The sequence below is a fragment of the Leptosomus discolor genome, chromosome 2, assembly GCF_034619465.1.
Source record: "Leptosomus discolor isolate bLepDis1 chromosome 2, bLepDis1.hap2, whole genome shotgun sequence".
NCBI classification, from domain to species: domain Eukaryota; kingdom Metazoa; phylum Chordata; class Aves; order Leptosomiformes; family Leptosomidae; genus Leptosomus; species Leptosomus discolor.
This window is the reverse complement of record NC_141392.1, coordinates 120,612,984-120,634,795: the sequence shown is the minus strand read 5'-3', so window position 1 is coordinate 120,634,795 and position 21,812 is coordinate 120,612,984. Positions and strand designations below refer to the sequence as shown.

The 21,812-nt window shown below is 38.8% G+C and overlaps 1 protein-coding gene across 1 annotated transcript in view; it reads left to right on the top strand.

Moving 5' to 3' along the window:
* Window positions 1–21,812, top strand: part of CD2AP (CD2 associated protein) — a 70,271-nt gene that overhangs the window by 40,202 nt on the left and 8,257 nt on the right. The window contains exons 7-13 of the mRNA XM_086460484.1: window positions 3,092–3,200; window positions 7,155–7,246; window positions 9,576–9,680; window positions 12,166–12,202; window positions 12,592–12,663; window positions 16,067–16,214; window positions 19,392–19,534. Coding sequence (XP_086316610.1) covers window positions 3,092–3,200; window positions 7,155–7,246; window positions 9,576–9,680; window positions 12,166–12,202; window positions 12,592–12,663; window positions 16,067–16,214; window positions 19,392–19,534 — 706 coding nt within the window. The remainder of the gene's footprint in view (window positions 1–3,091; window positions 3,201–7,154; window positions 7,247–9,575; window positions 9,681–12,165; window positions 12,203–12,591; window positions 12,664–16,066; window positions 16,215–19,391; window positions 19,535–21,812) is intronic.

The window sequence follows — 21,812 nt, the reverse complement described above, 5'->3', positions numbered from 1 at the left end:
CTGGGACAAGACTGTTAAGCCTTCCTATACAGCTTGGCCTTTAAAACAAGGAATATTTTGGAGTTTCCTTAGGTTTTGGTTTTGGTTTTTTTCCCATTTTTGGTGGATGTTGAGATTCTAGGTGTCAACCATCATTACCAGTGCAAATGTCCTTCAGTGAATGCTGCCAAGCTTTTGGCTTTGGTGTTGTCTTAGGTTAATGACTTATATAAACTGCTGATGGTGTAAACCAGAAAAATACTGTTCTACAAATTTTGCACCCTCTTTCATTTTTTTGCCCACATTTTTGTGAGTGGGAAAGGAGCACTTTTATTCTCTGTAATAAACTTAAAGCATAGGAGAGAGCAGAAAATGTGATGATAGTGGAGTTGCTTTAGTTTGAGTTTTATTTTGATCCAGTCCTGAGAGCGCTCTTTCCACTTGGAGGCACAACAGTGATGCTCAGTCCTTTGTCTTGAACTTATGATCATTTATACCAAGAGCTTATATATGGATTTTCAACTTTTGATAAATTAGAGGCAGCTGAGATAATCCAGTGTTTCAGTTTTTACTCAAGTAATCACTTCAAGAAAGTTTTTAAAACCTTTGTCCGGTTTCAATTTTTTGTCTGTGGGTTATGACCGTTAATGTTGTTTTGCTGCCTGATGTCCTTTCTTCTGCTGCCATGGAAATAGTTGCAATGGTGTAGGGCAAAAGGTGAGATGAGTCCCTGGGAATAGGGTAGGGACAGAGGCTTCCTTGAACGTGTTGTCCCTCAGTAGCAGTGCTAAGAGCAGTGCTTATCCACCTATAGACATGGTATGTGTCCTCTTTGTTTCTGGTCCAGTCAAAACACCAGATGATTCAGAAGATGAAAGTTACAGATGTGTTCCCTTTAAGGCTCAGGGAATGTTGTCTCCGAAGGAAGATGTTGTTCGGCTTGGAAGAGGGAAGGCTCTGGGGAGACGTTATTGCGTCCTTTCAGTGTATAGATGGAGAGAGACTTGCTACCGAGGTCTGTAGTGACAGGACAAGGGGCAAAGGTTTTAAACAGAGAGAGGGTAGATTTAGACTGGACATAAGGAAGACATGAGGTGAGGGAGGTGAGACGCTGGAGCAGGTTGCCTAGAGAAGTTGTGGCTGCCCTGTAGTTGAAAGTGTTCAAGGTCAGGTTGGACGGGGCTTTGAGCAACCTAGTCTTAGTGAAGGATGACCCTGCCCATGGCAGCGCTTTATCCTTTGCAGTAGGAATCTGTGGGATCACTACATCTTTGTGTGAGTGCTGTTACACTAAGGTTTCAGGGGCTAGATTTAATTTGCTTTCTTGTCATGAGATTGATCGTTCAAAGGCACGTTTCCCTGCTTTCTGCCTTGTAACTTGGGAGTGTAAAGAGCCTATCTAAAATATGTTAAATTAATATGAAATCTGCTCAGAGTCTTCGAATTGTGTTATTTGGCTGTGTATAAACACTAAAATATGTTGATGCTCTGTTTTGTTGGTTGGCTCGTCTGGGAAGTTGTAGGCAGTTTCTCAGGATGGGGGAAATGAAGTGAGAAAACAGTTTTGCATAGCTTAAAGACAGTGAAATAAACAGTTGAGTTTATATTCCACTTACGCTAGTTGCCAAAGTTGTCCCGACTTACAGACAGCATGGAAAGCCCTATAGGGATAATTCTCAGGAAGGTCTTGTGAAAATGGATGGCTTCTTTGGATTTGTGCCCAATTCCCTTTGGAGTTAGATGGAGGGGTGCTGAAAGGGCATTCTCGGTCTTGAAGCCAGTAAGGACCAAAGCTGGCATCGGGAAACTCTAGAGTAGAGAGGGCTTTTTTCCCTTGGGAAGTTTGGAGACTGTTCCACGCAGGAAGGCTGAGTGCTGATGTATCTGAAGTGCTCAAGAGTATATATGCTCCTGCAGGAGATAGTTTCAGCTGGTTCCAGCATCCTGCTTGGGCTCAGGCTATTTTATGCCCTACCTACCTAAACTTCCTCTCGTACTTCTAATTGCATCTTGTTTTGGAAGGGGGAAATGTAGAGAACTATTTCCATGTTGGACTTGTTTAATCTCAGAGGTGGGTTTATTTTAGTGCTTCCTTCATATAGCATTCTGGAGCGAGTTAAATTGCATATGTACTCCCAAGAACATCCCAAGTGACTGTGGTTTCCTTTATGGTATGTCAGAGGTACCAAACACCAGCCCACAGGCATCGTCTGGTTTTAAGGAGAGTAAATCTAGTTTCTTTGACAGTAGAAAGTCTGCAAAGTTCTACTGTAAGTGAAAATGAACAGAGTAACTAAAGGCAATGGGATTTTTCACATCAGTAACGCTATTAGGGCTGCCTTGGTAAGTACTGACTGTAAGATCATATTCTGTGTTTGTAGCTCATAGGGCTGTGAAGAAGTATGTGCAGCTGAAGCTGTCTCAGTCTTCCAGGCAGCTCAATAAGTCTCCTGGGCGGGGCAGGGAATATATGTGTGAGTGCATATATATATATATATGTATGTATGTGAACAATTATTTTGGTTAGATATTAACTCTGAAACTTGTTACTGGTTGCAATGCCTTTGTGGTTCTTTGGTTCAGGAGAAATCTCTAGTGACACTTACTTATTCTCTTCCATACGAATCACTAAGAGTGAAGGGAAGCTGGGACAGGTTTTCATGTGCTCTTGCATTCTTCAGCAGAGGTGGTGTATGGCTACTGAATATTCCTGGTTTATTTGAGTGCAAAGTAAACGTGGTCAGTGAGTTACTTTCAGCAGAGCTGTTAAGTAACTGCTGCTCTTCTGCGCTGGAGGAGGCAATTTTCAGGATAATGGAAGAGTAACACTTGGAAGTACTGAAATAATGATTGCAAATGGCAATGTCCTGAGATTGGCTTCCAGTTTGAATGCCGTGCTCTGTCTTTAATCAGTAGAAAAAATGATAATTGCTGTGCCTGCACTGAAGTAACTACAGTAAGTTAAGTACTTAATAGGAAAGCTCATTGAATCTCTTGGAGATGGTCATTTGCATCATCTCAGCTAATGAAAACCTGAGTGTGTTCTGTGGCCTAATCAGAAATAAAACTTGTAAAGAATTTTTGTTAACGACGGTCTCTCTTGCTCTTCTAGCCATTACCTAACCATCCCCCTGGAACAAAGCTAATTCATTTTCCCAGTACAACAAAACCTGAAAACTCATCAGAAGTAGTAAAATCAGAAGCTGAAAGTAAACCAAAAGGTAAGGCTCATGAAAATTTACATCTATTAGTTGGTAGTCCTCTCTAGAGAAGTATTTTGTTGTCAGCTTTTTTTGTGTTTAATTAGTGTATACTGGGGTTTTGTGTAAAGTTCTGTACCTTTGAGGATTTATGCAAATGCAGAAGTGTCTAAAGGAATTTCTGCTTGCATTTCTGTGGTAAATGAATAAAAACCATTTGTGCTGTTGTCTCCCAGAACAAAATAAGGCTGGGGTATGAAGTTTTATTGCAGCAGTATTGCTATGCTCAAACTGACTCCCTTTCTGCCTGGCTTTTAGTGTTCAGATGGGATGCTGGAAATCTATTGTTCTGGAACAGCCCCCTAACTCAATTTGTATCCATAAATTATAGAAATTACTTTCTAGACTCCAGATTTACTGTGGAGTTGCTAGTGTGCTGTTGTAACTATATATGAATCTTCCTGCATCAGAAAGTTGGTACTTATGTTTTGTTGAAGTCTGTTCCCTACATAATACATTTCCATTGTGGTTCTGTTTATAATAAACTTCTTTTTTATTTTTCTTTTCTATTATCTCTAAGAATTTATTACTTCATTTAACTACTAAATTGCGTAGTTACATCTAGAGATATTTTTAAGCCAACCCAAAACATCTTGTAGGAATGCCAACCCCATATAAAAAATTAACTTCAATTATGTGATGTGTGGACAGCTCATTTCACCGGATTCCAGAGCAGATGTTTTTTCAACTTCTGTATTGTAATTTCAAGTATATTTTTGTTTTATATGGAAATACCTTATTTTGATGTGTGTTGTTTTATATGGAGTGCATAATCTGCAAAAATAAGAAAACTGCAGCAAACAATTGACTTTTTGCCTGTGTTCAGGAGTTGTGTAATCTGGCACAACAGGGCACTTGAGATGGCAGGTTTGTTAGTCAGAGCCCTAGTTTATCTGTATCTATAGCAGTATATAGGGCATTCCTGCCATTTTAGCCGTATTTTGGCATTATTGAATTGGAAGCTATAAATAGCATTGCCATGTTTGCAAACAGCTGGTTACTGTCAAGAAGTGTTTGATGTCATGGCTTGAGAGTAGTTAATACTTCAGTTTTGCCATTGCCAAGCATGCATAAAAAGTTTGTGCGTGATGCCTTCGATGGAAGTTGATGCTTACTTGCAGCTTTGAGATCTTTATTAAACTTCAAAATTGGGATGATCTTGGGATCTTGCTTTTAAACCATTCCAGTGCTATTGCTGGAAGAGCCATTGTGAAATGTGACTTGTCTAAAACTTTGCATAAAAATTCTGCCTAAAAAAAATCTGAACATTCAGTACTGAACACTCAGAATACTCAGTATTTAGCTCTTTTCGTAATTTCGGGTGGATCTCATGCTAAAAGCATAGAAGTTGGACTAAGCCAGTAGCCATGCTGAGTCTCTGCTCCTCAGAGGAACAAATACATCAGAGGAACTTAAATATGGTAGTAATAGATGCTGTAGGAAAACATCAGTAGGTAATACCTATAGACACCATTTAAGAACATCTTATAACCTTTGGAAGACAGCTTAGTTTACTTCCTTAGTGGTTTTATTTTAATATAGACCATATTATAGTTTATATATATCATCCTCAGTTTTGAGAGAGCAAGTTTAAAATAAACCGTTCAGTATGTTAGCAAATAAACAGAGATCTCTAAAATGTTTAGACTAGTGTGGCTTATTTTGGTGTGGCTCTGCTATTTCTGGGAAGCTTATTTTGGTCTCTTGTGCAAGTATGTAAAAATATTTTGTTTAAAAAAAAATTAATCACAAATTGATTCCTCTTTCCCCTCATTATGTTGGAATACAACATCTGTGATTCCTGCTACTGTGTTGTTTATTCCAAGTCTTTGGAAACAATTCAATTTTAAACTACCTTTTAAACTACCTTATTAAAAGTATTTACTGAAGTTCAGATTTACTCTTTTGTAAATATCATTTTAGATTTAGGTGCTGGAAAGTTAAATTGGACACTTTCTTCATCTTAGCTAGTGGTAGAACATCAGGCTCACAAAATAAGATGCTGAAGTGGCAAACTGTACATCCTCTTAACGTGCGTGGCAGGGTTTCTGGGGTGGTGCTGACTGCTGGGGGTCGCAGCCTGGCACATACGGGGAGCTTGGCAGGCTGCAGGGCTCCCTGTCTCCAGCCTTCCTGGCAGCTGGAGCAGAGTGAAGGGTCCCCTTTCTGGGGTGGTTTGCTGTCTGTTGTGGGACTTGGTGTCCCACACACCAAGTGGTGTGGGACTTGGAGGAGGGGAGAAGTGCTTGGAGGAGGAGAGGAGAAAAGAAGGATTGTGTAGTTCGTCTGTACTGCCCAAACCCCCAGGCAGTAAGGACATGCATGCATTTTTTTTACAGAATCAGGAAATATAGAAATGTATTACACTTCTGTTACACTTATTCATTATTAATGAATAAAATCCCTGAAGCTGATAGATATTTGTAGTGTACCTGTTGAATTTTTTTCTTTCTAGTCAGTGTGATTTTTTTTTGGGGGACCTCAATTTAAACATTCATCTCTGACGTGGTGGTTGTTCTGTTTCTGTAGTTCTTCACAAACCACAATATAGTCAGTCTGTAGTTGAGCATTTCTGATCGCTAGATAAGCCAGTAAAATAATGCAAGTTCTGGTACCTAGGATTACTCATGTGGTTATACATCTATATAGATATCTATATATCTCTCTCTTAAGCTTGGCATACTTTTGCATTTTAACATAGTGGTTGTCACCGAGCAAGGTAGATTTTTATTAAGAATACGGTTTGCATTTTTTAGCTAGAGATTTATGTCTTGATTAAATAAAATTCAACAAAAATATTCAACTGCAACTTGTTTATTTTCTTACTATCCAGCAAAAGGCAGTCGTTAAGACTTGCAGGGGATCCTAATGAGGACTTGTTGTCGTGCTGCTCTTTAACTGGGGGTTGATGCAGCTGCTCGTGTGTGTGTGTCGTCAGTGCCAAATACCTGATAGATTATGGCAGCACATGAGAGTCCTGTTTGTTTACTTCCTCTTCCTTAATCTGTCAGATACAGAAATCCAGCCTTCTTATCTGCTGAATTATTTTAAATGTACTGGGCTAAAAAAAGTGCAAAAAATGCTTTGCAGTCAAGACTTCCGTATTAATATATTTTGGCATTTCTCATGTTGTTTTTGTTCTAGTGTGGGAAAGGAAAACAAATCCTCCTGCTTTTTCACCTGAAATGATTATCACAATTTTAAATGGATTAGTTACTGAACTGTACCAAATGGAAAGAAAGGAATTATTCTTTCTACTTTTGCAGAAGAGGCTGTGACTGTCTGAGTTGATCACTCAGATGAGCTCTGGTTTCAGGTCCTTAGCCAAGGAATTCCTTTGCTTCAGTTACTCGATTTCACTGCAGAATTTCAGCAAATGTGCTGCTTGAGTATTTGAAGTTTCTGTAATCGTATGTGTTAATAAAGGATGTCACCGTGAAACAATTAATGTGTTTAATTAGGATTGCAAATTTGAAATTTAGATAAAATTTGAGAAAATATCATACAGACTCTCAATAAAAAGCTTGAAAACATTTTCATCTGAAGTAGCTAATAATTGGATATATAGTATTATGGGGACTGTTAGATAGGCTGTTATAATTTTAACTGGGTAGGCTCCTCTCTTCTCCCTCTGAAGTCAGAGTACTTGAATTAAGTTGCTGTTGTGGAAAATTAAAGTTTTAGAACTTAAATCTTTGGAAAGTCAGTAGTTTACCTCCATTGCTCTGTAAATATATAATCTTACTTTTCTTGTGAACATCTGTAAAGCAATCTCAGCTTGCTGGTCTCAAAGGGAACTATGATTATGGTGTTGATTTCTGCTCTCTCCTTTCAGACAGCATAAGTGAGCTGGTGCTTTGTGTGTTACTACCCATGGTGTATGCCAATGTTGTTGATTGTGCTGCTTTGTTTCAGCCAAGGAGTATTGCAGGACAGTATTTTCCTATGAAGGCTCAAATGATGAACTCAGCTTTAAAGAAGGCGAGATCATTCAAATAATCAGTAAGGTAAGATGTTCGGTCTGCTTTAACCATTTATATAGCTTTTGTGGATTTTGTACAAGTAGGTAATGTGTAAAATGTGAAAGCAGGAGAGTCTGTTGGAGTAGATAGTCCTGTAGACTGATTTATCTCATGTGAGAGTCAACTCATTGCTTCTGCACTCGGTGGAGATACGGATGTCCTTAAAAACTTGCCACTCTGGAACGATCATCTTAGATTCCTCAAAGGCCAGTCGGATCAGTATACGCTCAGTAGCAAATACATTTTCAGTGAGGAAATTGGAAAAGCTTTGCAAATAGCCCTTTTGCCTTCAGAACTCGTACTTATTCTCTGGTGATATATCACGCTGGCCTAGAGGTGGGGGTTCGAGAGTATTATTGTGTCAAATGGTGAGAAATTAAGATCTGTACTTACTGATTTTGATCGAGGTATTATGAAAAAAAAACCAACCCCTGAGCAAATGTTTTCAATAGGAAAGTGAAGTCCAGGTGTTAGAGCTACTTGGTATTTCAGAATAACTATACAGAAGTTAATGGTATTGTCTGGCTATTTAAGAGAAACATCAGCATTTAGTTGAATGATATTTGTGTTGCATATTGAAAACACCATTTTGAAAGGTCATCGTGATGCAGAGACGGCTTTAGACGAGAAATGAACCTACACATAGTTAATTTCTCTGCGGTATTCTGCAGTCTTTTGTTAGTTTATATGCTGCTACGTTAAGGAATTACGCCTAAAAAAGTGGAAAGTTTCTCTTTTTTTCCTTTAGCTTTCACACAGTTGCAGAAAAAAAATCCCTTTTTTTTCTTTAGGAGGATTTTAATTTTATGGAAAGGAGGCACTTTTCTTAAAAAGAAAATTGATATTATCATTATTACTGATTGTAATGACAGTGGAAAATAGTAATTACAGAAGGCACTTTTTAAAACGCAACAGCCCTTGCCCCATCTTCACTGAATCTCTCACCTCTCTATCCTTTCAAAACCAATTTAAGCAAAGCATATACACTGGTCCAACTGGAGTGAAGAAATTATCCAGAGCAGAGCTCTCCCTCCAAAACTATCTGCTGAAGTCTGAGAATATTAATGTAACTTTCAGGTGGCTGCCTCAGCCTGGGATTTTGATCTTGCCAGTTGTGAAGGTATTTTACTTTTAGCAGGTACACTTTGTGTAAAGCCTGTCCCCCTTGGCCATTTCTTTTCTGTTTGTTCTGCATTTTCTGTGGCGTGGTTTCTGCCTGGCTAGCATGCCTCAGCACGGGGTAAGTGAGGTTTAACAGGAGAGGCCTTACCCCATTCACGACCGTCCGCTGTTCAGAAAGTGGGCTCCTTGGTACTTAGTTGAAAGGGTGACGGAGGGACAAATGAAAGAAAACTTCAGCAAACTTTTACTTTCGGCACTGATCACATATTCAGGTCTTTTTTCTGCTGATTCCTCCTTTAGCTTAATGTGGGGTGGGATTCTTATTTTTAAATTGTTTTATTTTATATTTTATTGTTCCTCCTCTCCTTTTCCTGTTCAGGTAAAGTTACCTTTACCTCAGCTGAACTGTGTGCTGCGTTGTCCTTGTTGTGTAGTGAACTTTGGGGTGAATTACTTGGTGCTGCTAACAGTGGCACATATCAGCAGTAGTCCACTTGGACTTGTATGCAGGAGTGACATTTGCAGTATTTTGGATCTGAGGCACAGAGGAAAGCTGTTATTTATGCTGCTAAAAGATTGAAATAACGTCATACTTTCTGTTTTGGACAAACGAAGGCCTCGATCCAGTAAGATCATGTAATGGATTTCTGTATCACTGAATTAATTCTCCATTAATTTTTTCTTGCGTCTTAATGTGGTTATTTTTTCCCTCAGTGAGTTATATCGTCTTGCTTCTTCAACCTTTTTAGACCAATGGACCTGATCAATCACATCAGAATCACTTTTATTTGGTAGATTTTGTTGGAGTTTGTTACTCCAATGACACTTGAACTATTTACTGAATAAGTTGCCCATCAAGGAAGTTGAGAATGTTGAATGTTGTGCGTTGAGTACATAACTGGGTTTATGTACTTTCCCTCCCTTTGCAGACCTTATCCTTATACCCTTATCTTATATATGATGTAATATCATTTCGTCCTACTTTTTAGAAGACAAACAAAAAGTGACCAAACCTGACCTGATCCGTAGCTGTTTCCCCTTGCTACGGTGGCCAAAGTATTCCTCTTACAAATGCATGATATTTCAAACAATTATTTTATATTGTAGGTAAAAGCAAAAACGTTGTTCTTGTAAGTGTATCTGTTCTGTGGAAAAAGTAAATATTGATTGAAATGTCCTGGTTTTATTTTAGGACACTGGAGAGCCAGGCTGGTGGAAAGGAGAACTCAATGGTAAAGAAGGAGTCTTCCCAGATAATTTTGCTGTTCAAATACAAGAGTCTGATAAAGACTTCCCTGTAAGTTCTTATGTGTATTGTTTAGTATCACAAAAAAGTATTGATGGAAGTGCAAGGAATAGAAGACTTCACAGCACATTATGTTGCTTAGAATATTAATACAATTGTGGCAGTGTTTATCTTGAATTAGCTGTATCAAAGAGGAAAGTTTTAAAGATTAATGCTTGCGTGTAAACTTCTCCTTAAATATCAAACCAAGGCATGCTTTTCAAGATTAACTGATGAGGATGATTACGTCATATAGAAAACGATATAGTTCTGATAACATGGTGTTACGAGTAACTGATTACTGAATTAAACCCTTACTCTTTTGAAAAGTGATAAACAGTCTCTTCCATCTGTAGTCCTGTCAGTAACTATAATTGCAAAATGCTGAATGACCCCTGTGGGACTCACTGGGATTTTTCGTTGTTAAGACTTGCCAGTAGGTTGCAGTGCGTGAAGGATAATCTTTAGGTGGGATCTAGAAATGGTTTTTTTTTTTTTCACCATCTTTGCTACCTGGTAGAAACTCATGTTTTCGTGTGGTACTCTTTGGTCTTGTCATTTTGGTTCTTACTTTATAATTTTTTTATTCAAGTTAGTGTGAAGTTTTGATTCTGACACATTTGTTAGCAAAGATGGTTGTGTTAATTTCCAAATGTACATCATCCTCAGATGGGACAGATTCCGCTCCAGATAGTTCATCTGAATGTTGAAGCCAGTATCTCAGCAGAACAGAGTTTCAGAGTTTCACAGTAATTTAGTGCCATGTGGTCTGGAATTGGACACATTCACAGAGGATTGCTAGATATAACCTGTCAGAAAGTTAATAACTTAGCATTTAACCTCAGTTACCTAATAGACACAGGAAGTCTCGTTACTCCAAGTCAGCATTTTCTTTTCAAATTGGTTCTCAGCTTTGTAAGGATGGCATAAGTGCTGTAACGTATGGCTGACTTGATTTGAGGGGTGGCTGGGTAGTATCACTCTTCTGCAAGAGCATTGGTTGCTTGAGAGAGAGAGAAAAATTGTTCTTTTACCGGAACAATGTTTCCTGTAGGCAGACCTTGCTTTGATCCTTTATTCTGCTTTGTGTAGCATGTCTCAGTACAGGGATTTACCTTGCACTGAGCAGCTTTGAAGTTCAAGGTATTGGATGGCTGATTATTGTAATTAGCTATTTGATATGGACTTAATAAAAACACAGATCAGAATCATATAATGGAAGTTTGATGCTGAACTCTCGCTGTAATTGTGTTTGATGCAGGCAGCAGTGCTGCACAGCTGGATAATGCGTTTGCATTTTTAGGAAAGAAAGAAAATACTGTCTTGTTACTTAAGTTCACTAGCTTTTGTGTTCTCTGAAATTAGGGAAAGACATTTAATATGGGTTTTCATGCTTGCCTAATTACATTTCACTTGTCAGAATAAAATCTTTCTGCATTAAGAAGAGCTTGTTCAATAGTGGTAGGGACACAGAAGTGAAATCCATCCATGGCAACTGTTTCGAAAATACCCACTACAAGGCATTTTTGGAGGGGCTATGTTAGACTGAGCCCATGTGGTTTCAGCAATGTTTGTATAAAGAACAAGTGGTTTTGTAGGCTTTTGTGATTGTTTTATCAGTGAGTCTTGTCCTTAGCACAACCACACAGACTCCTAGATCATTCTCATGAATCAGATTCTGAGGATGAGGTGGCTTGAGATGTCTGTCCTGAGAGGTGCCAGTACTCCTTCAACAGGAGAGAGATTCAAATTCAGTTTTACTGGATTAAGGAAAGTAATGAGTGACTGCATTTTAAAATAGTTATTTTCGATGTACAAATGTGGCCTTGTAACATTTTGTAAGTTTTTAATAGCTAGAGTAGTTTCTCCACCTTTCCCACTTAAATACACAGTGATAAGGAAGCTCAAAACAGTATTTTTCATGTAACTGTGGTGTTTATGTTGCAAATGCTGCTTTTTATTTTCTTACACTGCTGTAATTTAGGAGACAATTAATAGTTATTCTGATACTTAATTTAGAACCTTTTTTTTTTTTTAGTGAAAGTGACCATTTTGGTTCAAAAGTTTACATGATTACTCTTTTAAACTTGCATTGTACTAACTAAGATTGGGGTTTACATGTTGAAATTAAAATGGGGCTGATTGGAACAATTCTTTGGACTAGAAAAGATGTGATTCTTAGTTTTTAGTTCTTTGTACCTCTACTGCTTATGCACATTCCTGAAGCACTTCAGTCTGATTTGAAGAAACCTACATTTTGTTCCTGTTTTTGCAACTGGTTGTCTGGGGGATATCAGAGGAATTACTCCAGTTCTCTGTGTTTCTTGTCTGAATCGATTGCCTCCTTTGAGAGATACTTTGAAATCAGCTAGTAAACAAGCTAGACATTACAGTATGCAAAACAAAACACAAAGGAGTTTTGTTTTCAATATAAAGTATGTTTGTTTATGTATTTGACTACTTTTTTTTGTTGGTTTTTTTTTTTTCCATTTTGCAGAAGCCAAAGAAACCTCCACCTCCAGTTAAAAGCTCAGGTACGTAGTTTCTGTATGGTGGTATGTGTCTGAGGAAATATTAAAGTTCAGAAGTAGTGCATGACTTCAAAAGAAAATTCAGAAGTAGCTTTGTATTTCCTAGTAATGCAGCCATCCATAGTCACAGTTTGAGGTTACTTTTTATGTTTTATGTATTTTGTTGCTGCTGCTGCTGCTATATATTTTCTGAAATTATGATGGAGCCTACTTTGGAAACAGTTTAATACAGGCCTACTGTTTTGTGGGCTCAAATGAGCATTTAAAAATGGTATTATGCTCCTTGCAAAGGAGAAAATATAAACACAAATTGGTGTATGTCATATTTTTAGTTAGTGACTAAGATAATTAAAGCTCTTTGAGAAATGTCTATGGTTTGTTTTTGTATTCAGCTCCAAAGCCTGAATTGCCAGCTGGAGAGAAGAAATTCCCTTCTTCGAGGCCTGAAGAAAAAGGTGAGACCAGTTTTCTTCATAGTGAGTTTCAGACAATGCTCTTGTAAACGAGTTGCAATTTTTAGCTTGGCTGCTGTGTGCAATAGGTGCCTGTTTCAAAGACATCGTACAGATTCTCTTGATATCATCTACTGAAGCTGATGTGTCTGTGATTTTTATGGAAATGTCTTCAGAGTGATTAGAAGAACTGTGAAACGTGTATTTCTTGCTATTGCATTACATTCTGAAAGCTGTAGATTGCACAGCATAATAACATAGTTACTGTTGAATTCATTTGAATATAGTTCTGTGACAGGCGCTGCAGTTTTGAATGGCAGTAGTAAGTTATTAGAAATGAAAACGTTTGCTGCTGCTTCTGAATGTTTTGGCCAAAATCAAAAATATGTTTGAAAGAAGTACACGGAACAGTTACAACACTCCTCAGACAGATGTTACAGTCACAACGCTCAGAAATCGAGATTTCTTGTGCTGCTAATTCTTGCTATATTCCTTGTTTGTGGAATTTGGAGATGTTACCACTTTATTCTTAAAATTTAAAGGACACCTTTTTTTTTTTTTAATTTCAGAGAAAAGCTACTGTTATCACCCAAACACAGTTCTAAAAGGTTTCTTTTCATATTTGAAAAACTTGCCAAGTCAAACTGTTAAACTGTTTTGATTGTGTTTAAAAGTCAGAAGCTTAAACAAACGTGCTGGTTGGGTCTTAAAGAAGAAATTCTGTTGTTACTGCAGCTTAACCATATTACAAAAACATACTCCGTTCTGTGAATAGGGAACTGCGGCTGAGTGTGGCTGAACAGCATTTTGACAAGTAAGAATGGATTTCTTGGCTTCCTTGGGCAGTTTTTAAAACCCACATTTTAAACAAAGCACGTTCTCAGGTGTTTCATATGAAGAATACTTGTTAAAATCAACTACGTTTCCTCTGCATGTGAGGGAATTATTTTTATCTCTTGGAACAGTATCTTGAGGTTGTGAATAGAGATCAGCTGTGTGAGTCTAGAAATTTTGATCACTTGCCTCTTTATAAGTTTTAAGTCTACTTAAACTGAAGTAAGTTTAATTTTAGGCTGGTTCTCTTTGTACTCTACTTTGTACCTTTTGCATAGTGAGCTCAATTGTTCATGGAGGGGGAAAAAAAATACTGAGTGACACCATCCAAGATGCTTAGGAACATGAAAGCTTCTGAAAAATTAAGTAAGATGGAGAACTGCCCTTTACTGTGATGTAGGAAATGATGGAGGAAGAGGTTGTTTTGTATTCTGCCGAAGGTCAGGTCTTAAAAGTTACTTATTTAGATAGCAGTAGTGTTTTACTGGAAGAAATACTCATTTATCAGTGCAGTTTTACTTGTGGAAAAGCAAACATAGTGATACTAGTGATTAAATTCATTAAGTATGAAATGGTACTGCAATTGGTTTTAAAAAAGAAAATTAATTAAGCAGCTCTAATCACAAGCTATCAAACCATGTAATTTTTAATGCCCGTTTGGAGACTAATAAATCTGCCTTTAACTGTGATCAAAAGTTAAAAGCGATACTCCCTGTAAGTATTTCTGTATTGATAGTGCAGGACACTTAGTGGTATCATCTAGAAATTTATGCCCAGTTTAGATATCTGCAGATCAGTATTTTTATTTCCATTACTAAACTGCTCATTTTTAGCCAACCCCTATCTCTTTCATTGCGGAACAAAGTCTGAAAAAGAGGCATGCCATTTTGTCCAGCAGAATTGTCTGGCGTCTGTGCTCATGGTGAATCTTGACCTTTGGTATTAACTTTTTCCATTTAGCTGTGGATGGTTTTTGTATTCAGATTTTGAGTGGGAGTAATTGAAGGGAAAACTAACATGGTCATTCAGGAATAAGATTTGATGAGAGTTTATGAACTCACTTATTCTTAAAAATAGAAGGCGTAATTCTCAATTTGTGTTCAGCATAGCTAAAATAAAGCGAATTGATCTTCAGTAATGCTAACTGCTATTAGGCGTTTAAAATTTAAATCTTTTGTAAAGGCAGAAGTGGCTAGTGCTGTCAGTAGGCTGTTTTACACAGGACAGTCAGCACCACCATGTGGCAAAATCCTTCCACTACTTCAGTATTTAATGTTTTTTAACTCAATACTGAGGCTGGGAGAGGATGCCAACCAGTTTAGGTTTTTTGTTTCTATCTCCTCCTAATGTTCAAATATCACAAAGCAGGAAGGCAATTCTGCCCTGGATAATGCTTTTTTTTGCAGAAGTATCTCTATGATCTGTTTACTTCCAAGTATTCCTGTGAAAGAAAATCTGTGTTTTCCTTTTTCACAGTTAAAGGCCTGACACTCAACAGCGGCAGGACTTGTCCAAAGGCAGTCAGTTGTAAACCTGGCAGTTCAGGCACTTAGCTGGGATGGAGTCGAAGCAGATTTCCAACCCTACTCCCAAATCCATAGCATATGTAAACACTTTACATTAGATGAATAACTTGGTTAAAAGCAAAGTCATAGGAGGGAAGATGGGGAGGATCAAAGCTGAAGGTGAGTCTCTCCATCCCAGTTTGCTTGCTTACTGCCCTTACAGGGCAGTAACAGTAAAGGACTGTAACTCCTTACTGTAACCTAACAATAATCTTTTAAATCCTCAGTGCTTCATGCGTGCCTGACTGAGCTGTAGCACAGTTTTGCAAGGAAAGTAGAAGGTATGCTGTGGATATCACACAGGGTGTGAATAGGGGACATGGGTTGAAGACTGTTCAACTTACACTTGTGAAGCAGCTTGAATTTTTCAGTGTCCCATATGTTACCTGTCAGCTCCTCTGCGCAGTATTCAATTAGGTCATGCAGTCATTGAACAAAAAAAAATAATTTTTTTTTTTTTAGTTTGATTATCCATACTGAAGTTGTATTTTGAATTTGTAGGAAGGTAGACTTTATGTAAAATAAATTTAGTTATTCAGATAATATTCTTCCCTTCCTCCCTGCCCCCCCCCTTTTTTCCATAGATAAATTATGGTGCTTGTGCATAAAGAATAATTCTAGTTACAACAAAGCAGAAAAATCCCAAACTCTGCCTTTTTAGGAGGAGACAAGGTGAATTCATAGAAAAGAAAAAGCAGAGCAGTACAGAGACATCCTTGGTTCTCAGCTGTCATTTGCAGTGCAGTGATGTGAATCCATAATTTCTTATCACTGTTTCATGTCAGTAGAAAGACATTTTGCTTGCTTTAACATGATGGGTTTTAAGTTCAGGTAAGTAGTTTGTGTGTTTTGATAAGGTATCACTTAAGACACTTGCAAATCTCTTTTTCACTTTGATCTTCAAAGGAAGTATTTCTGCCAGCAGTTGCTTTCTAATTGATCAGCGTTATAAGAATTCTAGACAACATGGGTTTTTAAAATGTTATGGTGACTTATTTTGGTTTTTTTCACTGCAGATCTAATGGAGAAGCCTTTGAAGCCACAAGCTCCTCAAGTACCACCCAAGAAGCCTATTCCTCCAAGCAAGACTAACAGCTTACTGAGAGCAGGGCTTCTGCACCCAAAACGCCCAGATAAACCTGTTTTGCCGTCACCTGTATCCAAGTCAGTATAACTGAAATCATATACACCAAGTATATTTTATTTGGTTTGTTGTTCGATCTTCCTTCATGGATGAGGTGGGAAGAAATGTGTGTTTTAAGGGTGAAAAGGATGCAAGGAAAAGTTTTGCCCCGCACCTACCAGTGTCTTGGTTCTCCAAGTCTTTATCAATGTGAACTTAGAACTTTTGAATTCTTTGAGACATCGAATCCGTCTCAGAGTAAGTATTAGAGCAGAACTAACCACGGGGCAGATGAAGTTACAAATCTTTAGGCTGCTTTGCTTTAAGCCTGCCCTATAATGAAAAAGTTGTAGCTACAGTAGCATACAGTGTAAAAGAACGTGTGGACATGGCACTTGAGAAATATTGTGTTGGAAAAACCCTGAAGATTTGAGCTGCGTCGATATTCAATGTTTCAGCACTTTATGCAGAATAAGATAGATGGAAAGGAAGAGTTGAGCACGGTTGGTACCTGTGTTAAAGGTGCTCAGTGTTGCTCATGTGCTCTTCTGGGGAAGAAAGCACTTATCACAGAACCACTTCCAGGCTCTATGCTGTGTCTTGAGTATTCTCAGTTGAGTTACTGGAGAAATATGGAGCATAATAGCAAGTAATCACTCACGCTTTCTTTTAGATTCTTTTTTTTTTCTCATGAGTTTTAAACAATTATTTAGTGTGTTTCACTAAGTCTAATTTTGCATCAATATACAACCCCCTGCCCCCCCCCCCCCAGTTTCCCTTTCTGTCTCCGTTGAAGTACTTGAAGTATTTAAGTATTTGCTAGATTCTTACCCAAAACTGTAAACAAACTGTTGATGGGTGACTGTCCCTTTGGGATGTTTAGTTGGTTTGAAAGAACCATGAGAAAGTAAGGTCATGATGCACTTGGCCTTGTACAAATGAAGGAGCAAACTGCTACTGCATCAGCGAGCTTGCACCTTAAACACCTGCAAAGACAGGATGGCAGAAAGCATTTGTCAAGGTTTATCCTTTTTTACAGCAGGTCCTGTAGAGGTGAACGAAAAGGGAGAAACCAGTAAGGAGGAGGGCACTGGGGGAAGGGAGTGTAGGTAAACACACACTTTGGACAGTTGGCTCCCCAACAGGAATCAGCTGCCTCTGATCCCACCCTGCACAGTGCTGGGAGTATGTTTAAATGTCTGAACGTTAAACATGGTTCTAGGAAGACAAGGCCGCTATCTCTTTTTCTACTGCACTAAAGCTTCCAAATAAAGGATTTGGGAGGTGAGTTAATTACACGGACACATTGAAGCTGACAACTGGTCCATTTATATACTTTATATGCAGCTTCTGTAGGACAGCCAGGCGATCAGGCCCAGTCAGCATGGGTTTATGAAAGGCGGGTCCTACTTAAAAGACCCAGTCTGCTTCTGTGACAAGGTGACCTGCTTAGTGGATGAAGGAAAGGCTGTGCATGTTGCCTACCTAGACTTCAGTAAAGCCTTTGACACCATTTCCAGCATTCTCCTGGAGAAACTGGCTGCTTGTGGCTTGGACAGGCATATGATTTGCTGGGTAAAATGGTTGGATGGGCGAGCACCGAGTGTTGTGGTGAATGGAGTTCAATCCAGCTGGCAGCCGGTCGCAAGCGGTGTTTGCCAGGGCTCAGTTTTGGGGCCCGTCTTGTTTGATATCTCTATCAGTCGATCTGGATGAGGGCATTGAGTGCTCCCTCAGTCAGTTTGCAGATAACACCAAGTTGAGTGGGAGTGTTGATCTGCTCGAGGGTAGGAAGGCTCTGCAGAGGGACCTGGACAGGCTGGATCGATGGCCCGAGGCCAATGCTATGAGGTTTAACAAGGCCAAGTGCCGGGTCCTGCACTTGGGTCACACCAACCCCATGCAGCGCTACAGGCTGGGGATGAGTGGCTGGAAAGTGCCCGGTGGGAAAGGACCTGGGGGTGCTGGTCAACAGCCGGCTGAACATGAGCCAGCAGTGTGCCCAGGTGGCCAAGAAGGCCAACAGCATCCTGGCCTGTGTCAGCAATGGTGTGGCCAGCAGGAGCAGGGAGGTGATCGTGCCCCTGTGCTTGGCGCTGGTGAGGCTGCACCTCAAATGCTGGGTGCAGTTTTGGGCCCCTCACTGCAAGAAAGACATTGAGGTGCTGGAGCGTGTCCAGAGAAGGGCAACGAAGCTGGTGAAGGGTCTGGAGAACAGGTCTTATGGGGAGCAGCTGAGGGAACTCGGGGTGTTTAGTGTGGAGAAGAGGAGGCTGAGGGGAGACCTTATCGCTCTCTACAACTGCCTGAAAGGAGGCTGTAGTGAGGTGGGGGTTGGTCTCTTCTCCCAAGTAGCAAGTGATAGAATGAGAGGTATTGGCTTAAGTTGCACCAGGGGAGGTTTAGATTGGACATTAGGAAAAATTTCTTCACCAAGGGGGTTGTCAAGCACTGGAACAGGCTGCCCAGGGAAGTGGTGGAGTCACTGTCCCTGGAGGTGTTCAAGAAATGTGTAGGTGTGGCAGTTCGGGATGTGGTTTAGTGGTGGACTTGGCAGTGCCAGGTTAGCTGGACTCTGGTCTTAAAGGTCTTTTCCAACCTTAATGATTCAATGATGCTGTTTTTATGCTATGGCATAGATAATGCAAGACTTGTAAAGGAAAATATCATCTATTCTTTTTTTTCCATCTGTGTGTGTTTTGGTTTTTTTGGTGTTTTTTTTTTTTTTTTTTTTGTCCCTGGATGGTGTGACCAGACATGCAAAGAATGCATGGTAGAATAAAAGGCATATATACAAGGTACTTTATTGTGTAGTCAGAAAGAAATAACTTGTTCTTGGCAGCTTTTTTCTTTGCAGGAAGTTTTTGATGTCAAGGAGTCTGTTTCTGATTATTTCAAGAGGTTACTGAAGGTGCTATTCAATTTTTTTGTTTTCTGTTGCACTGAAGTGTAATATTTTAGATTTAAGTACCAAAATGTGTCCTGCAGTAAAAGTTTTGGATTGTACATGTTTGACAATTCTGCAAGAGCTGGGACAGAAGAATTGGCTTCTATAGGACTAGAAATTGCTCTGTGAAAGACTTGATTTTAAGCAAGGCTTTAGAAAATGATAGCATATACTGAAATTTGCTAGTTTACTTCTAATTGGTGTGTTAACAGTTGTAAACTATTTAATCTCTTGACTAGGTTTGTCTTGTTGTTTTTTTTTTTCACTACAGATCTAATGGAGAAATTGTTTCTCTTCGACCGAAATCTGAAGTTGAGCCAGTAGCAAAACCAAAGTTAGACTCTGAACCGTTACCACTTAGACCAAAATCAGTAGAGGTAGATTCACTTGTGGTAAAGAGCTCTAAAGAATCAGGTAAGAAAAGAAAAGAAAAATTATTTCGGGTCTTTCTGTTTGAATTGCAGTATTTTACAAGGTTAGAATAAACTTTTAAAGTAATTTACTCAAAGTGCCACAGAGGGCACGGCACACATTATGAACACACATTATGCCTGTTCAGTAGAAAGTCTGGTTTTTTAGAAGTGCTGTAAGGTAGCTGAAGGTGAGAGTCAGCAAGAGATGAACAGATGTCAGTAGGCTGTTTGGAGGTAGCTGATGAGCTCTGTGTTGTAATAGATGACAGGGAGGGAGAAATGTAGGTCGTGGTTTGTTCTTCTAATTTGAAACCTTTTTTTTTTTTTTGCTGCCCCTTTTATCTTGCGTTTTTATGAAATTATTTTCCTTGCTGACTGGTTCTGTTTGTTCTGCTCTTGCATTCCAGGTAACTTTCCCTTTTCTAGCTAATTTTGTGTGGTTTTAGTAGTGCTGTTACCTTCAGCGTTCTGTGATGAAGTTTATAGCCAATCTAGATTATGACTTTATCATACCTTAAATTTGGGCGAGCATGGAACACTGTACATTTGAATTTCATGCTTATGGCTTTGCTTAATGCACCCTGAGTCAAACCTGGCATTTCTTTAAGACTGAATTTGTTCAGTAAAAACCTTGATACTGGTTAAAGTGCCCACATTGATTACCAGGCTCTCTGAGCTATTATGTAGTTACCTTTTGTCTTTTACTGACAACGCAATTGATTTCGATCCTCTGTGTGCCTCTTAGGCAGAGAACATCTGCTTTAGGCATATATTTTTGTTAAACTCTAAATTAATTTTATTGTACAATTAACCACTGCAGGAAAAGCTTTAGTGAATTGTACCTGCAGTGTTTGGCTTACGTACCTCAATTTCGTCACAGAAAAAGTTTTAGTAGTAATATATTTTGAAATAGTATAACTTGATTTAATTGTCTTTTTTTAGGACAATTATGATATTCAGGTAGTAGAATAGTTGGTTCTGACATTGGTTCTCTCATCTGAGAGATAAAAATAATGCATTAAAAAGCTGAAGTAGTTTATGAGTAGAAAAGAGTACTGATATTTTTCCATTAAGCGTTTTAAAATGTGCTTCTAAGCTTAAATGCTTTGTATGGGGAAAGATTAGTTGATGTATAATTTGAATACAGAAGTTAGGTTTTTCTGAGCCGTAAAAAGCTGGACTTGAGTAGGTATTAAAATATCCTGGAAATATTATAAATATCAGTGTTACCCTAAAGTATTTATAAGGGTTTTTTATATTCCTCAGTAAAATCTATGCATATGGTGTGGTATGTCTTGTTTTAAAGATTTTGAATTGACAGTTTAAGTATTGATTCTATTTAAAGATGAGTTTGAGTGAGGGTACAGAAGAAACACTTTAAGGCCAGAGTAAGCTGGGAGATGGGAGTGATGTACAACCTAGCCTTAAAGATGTAAGCCTTGTCCTACCGTTCAGATGTTTATCTCTAGGGTTGTACTAGATGTATAGCATGCTACCATTTATCCCCAGGAAAACGTCTGGTTGTTTTGTTTGTGGGGGTTTTTTGTTTGTTTTTTTTTTTTTTTTTAGGTGCAATTATCTTGCCATTTTATTAACCAGAGTGGCAACGTAATAGCTGTTATATTAGGTTTTCATATATATACCCCCCCTAATTTTATACAGATTTAGAAAAAAAAAAAATCTATGAATTCTGATTTGCTAACGTAAGATTTTACAGGCTCATGGAGAAACTCAAGATTTTAGTACCTACATGGGGCAGGGGACAAGGGTGCATAACAAGCAAGTGGGTGAGGTCTGTTCAGTGGTCCTTGTTTGGTGCAGGCAAGCAAAGGAGGCTCAGGCAGTCCGTGTGGGCATGCAGCACTGACAGCATCGAGGAGCTGCTGTTTAAAGAAAGTTTGAAAAATCTTCTGTTGTTGGAAACTGTCCTTGTTTAAACCAATCTGCCTGAGTCACTTGTAGTTTTTTACTTCTCTCGTGAAGAGAGGCTAGTCCAAACTCCTGCCAGTAAAATTTCATGAGTCTCATGCTTTATGTCTCCATATGCATTCTGCTGCTAAAGACATAATACTCTGTGCAGCAGCTAAGGCTGTATAAAGCTCCAAAGATGTTGGGACCTTCCATAAAGTTTAAGATTGTTTAATCTTACAAGAACTAGAGTAGATACTAAAACATGGGGAGAAATATATGGCAAGGGTTGGCGACTGTGTTACCAGGGGCTCTCTTCCTCCCCTCACCCCACCCTGAAGTGAACTTATTTTCAGAAAGAACAATTCCTT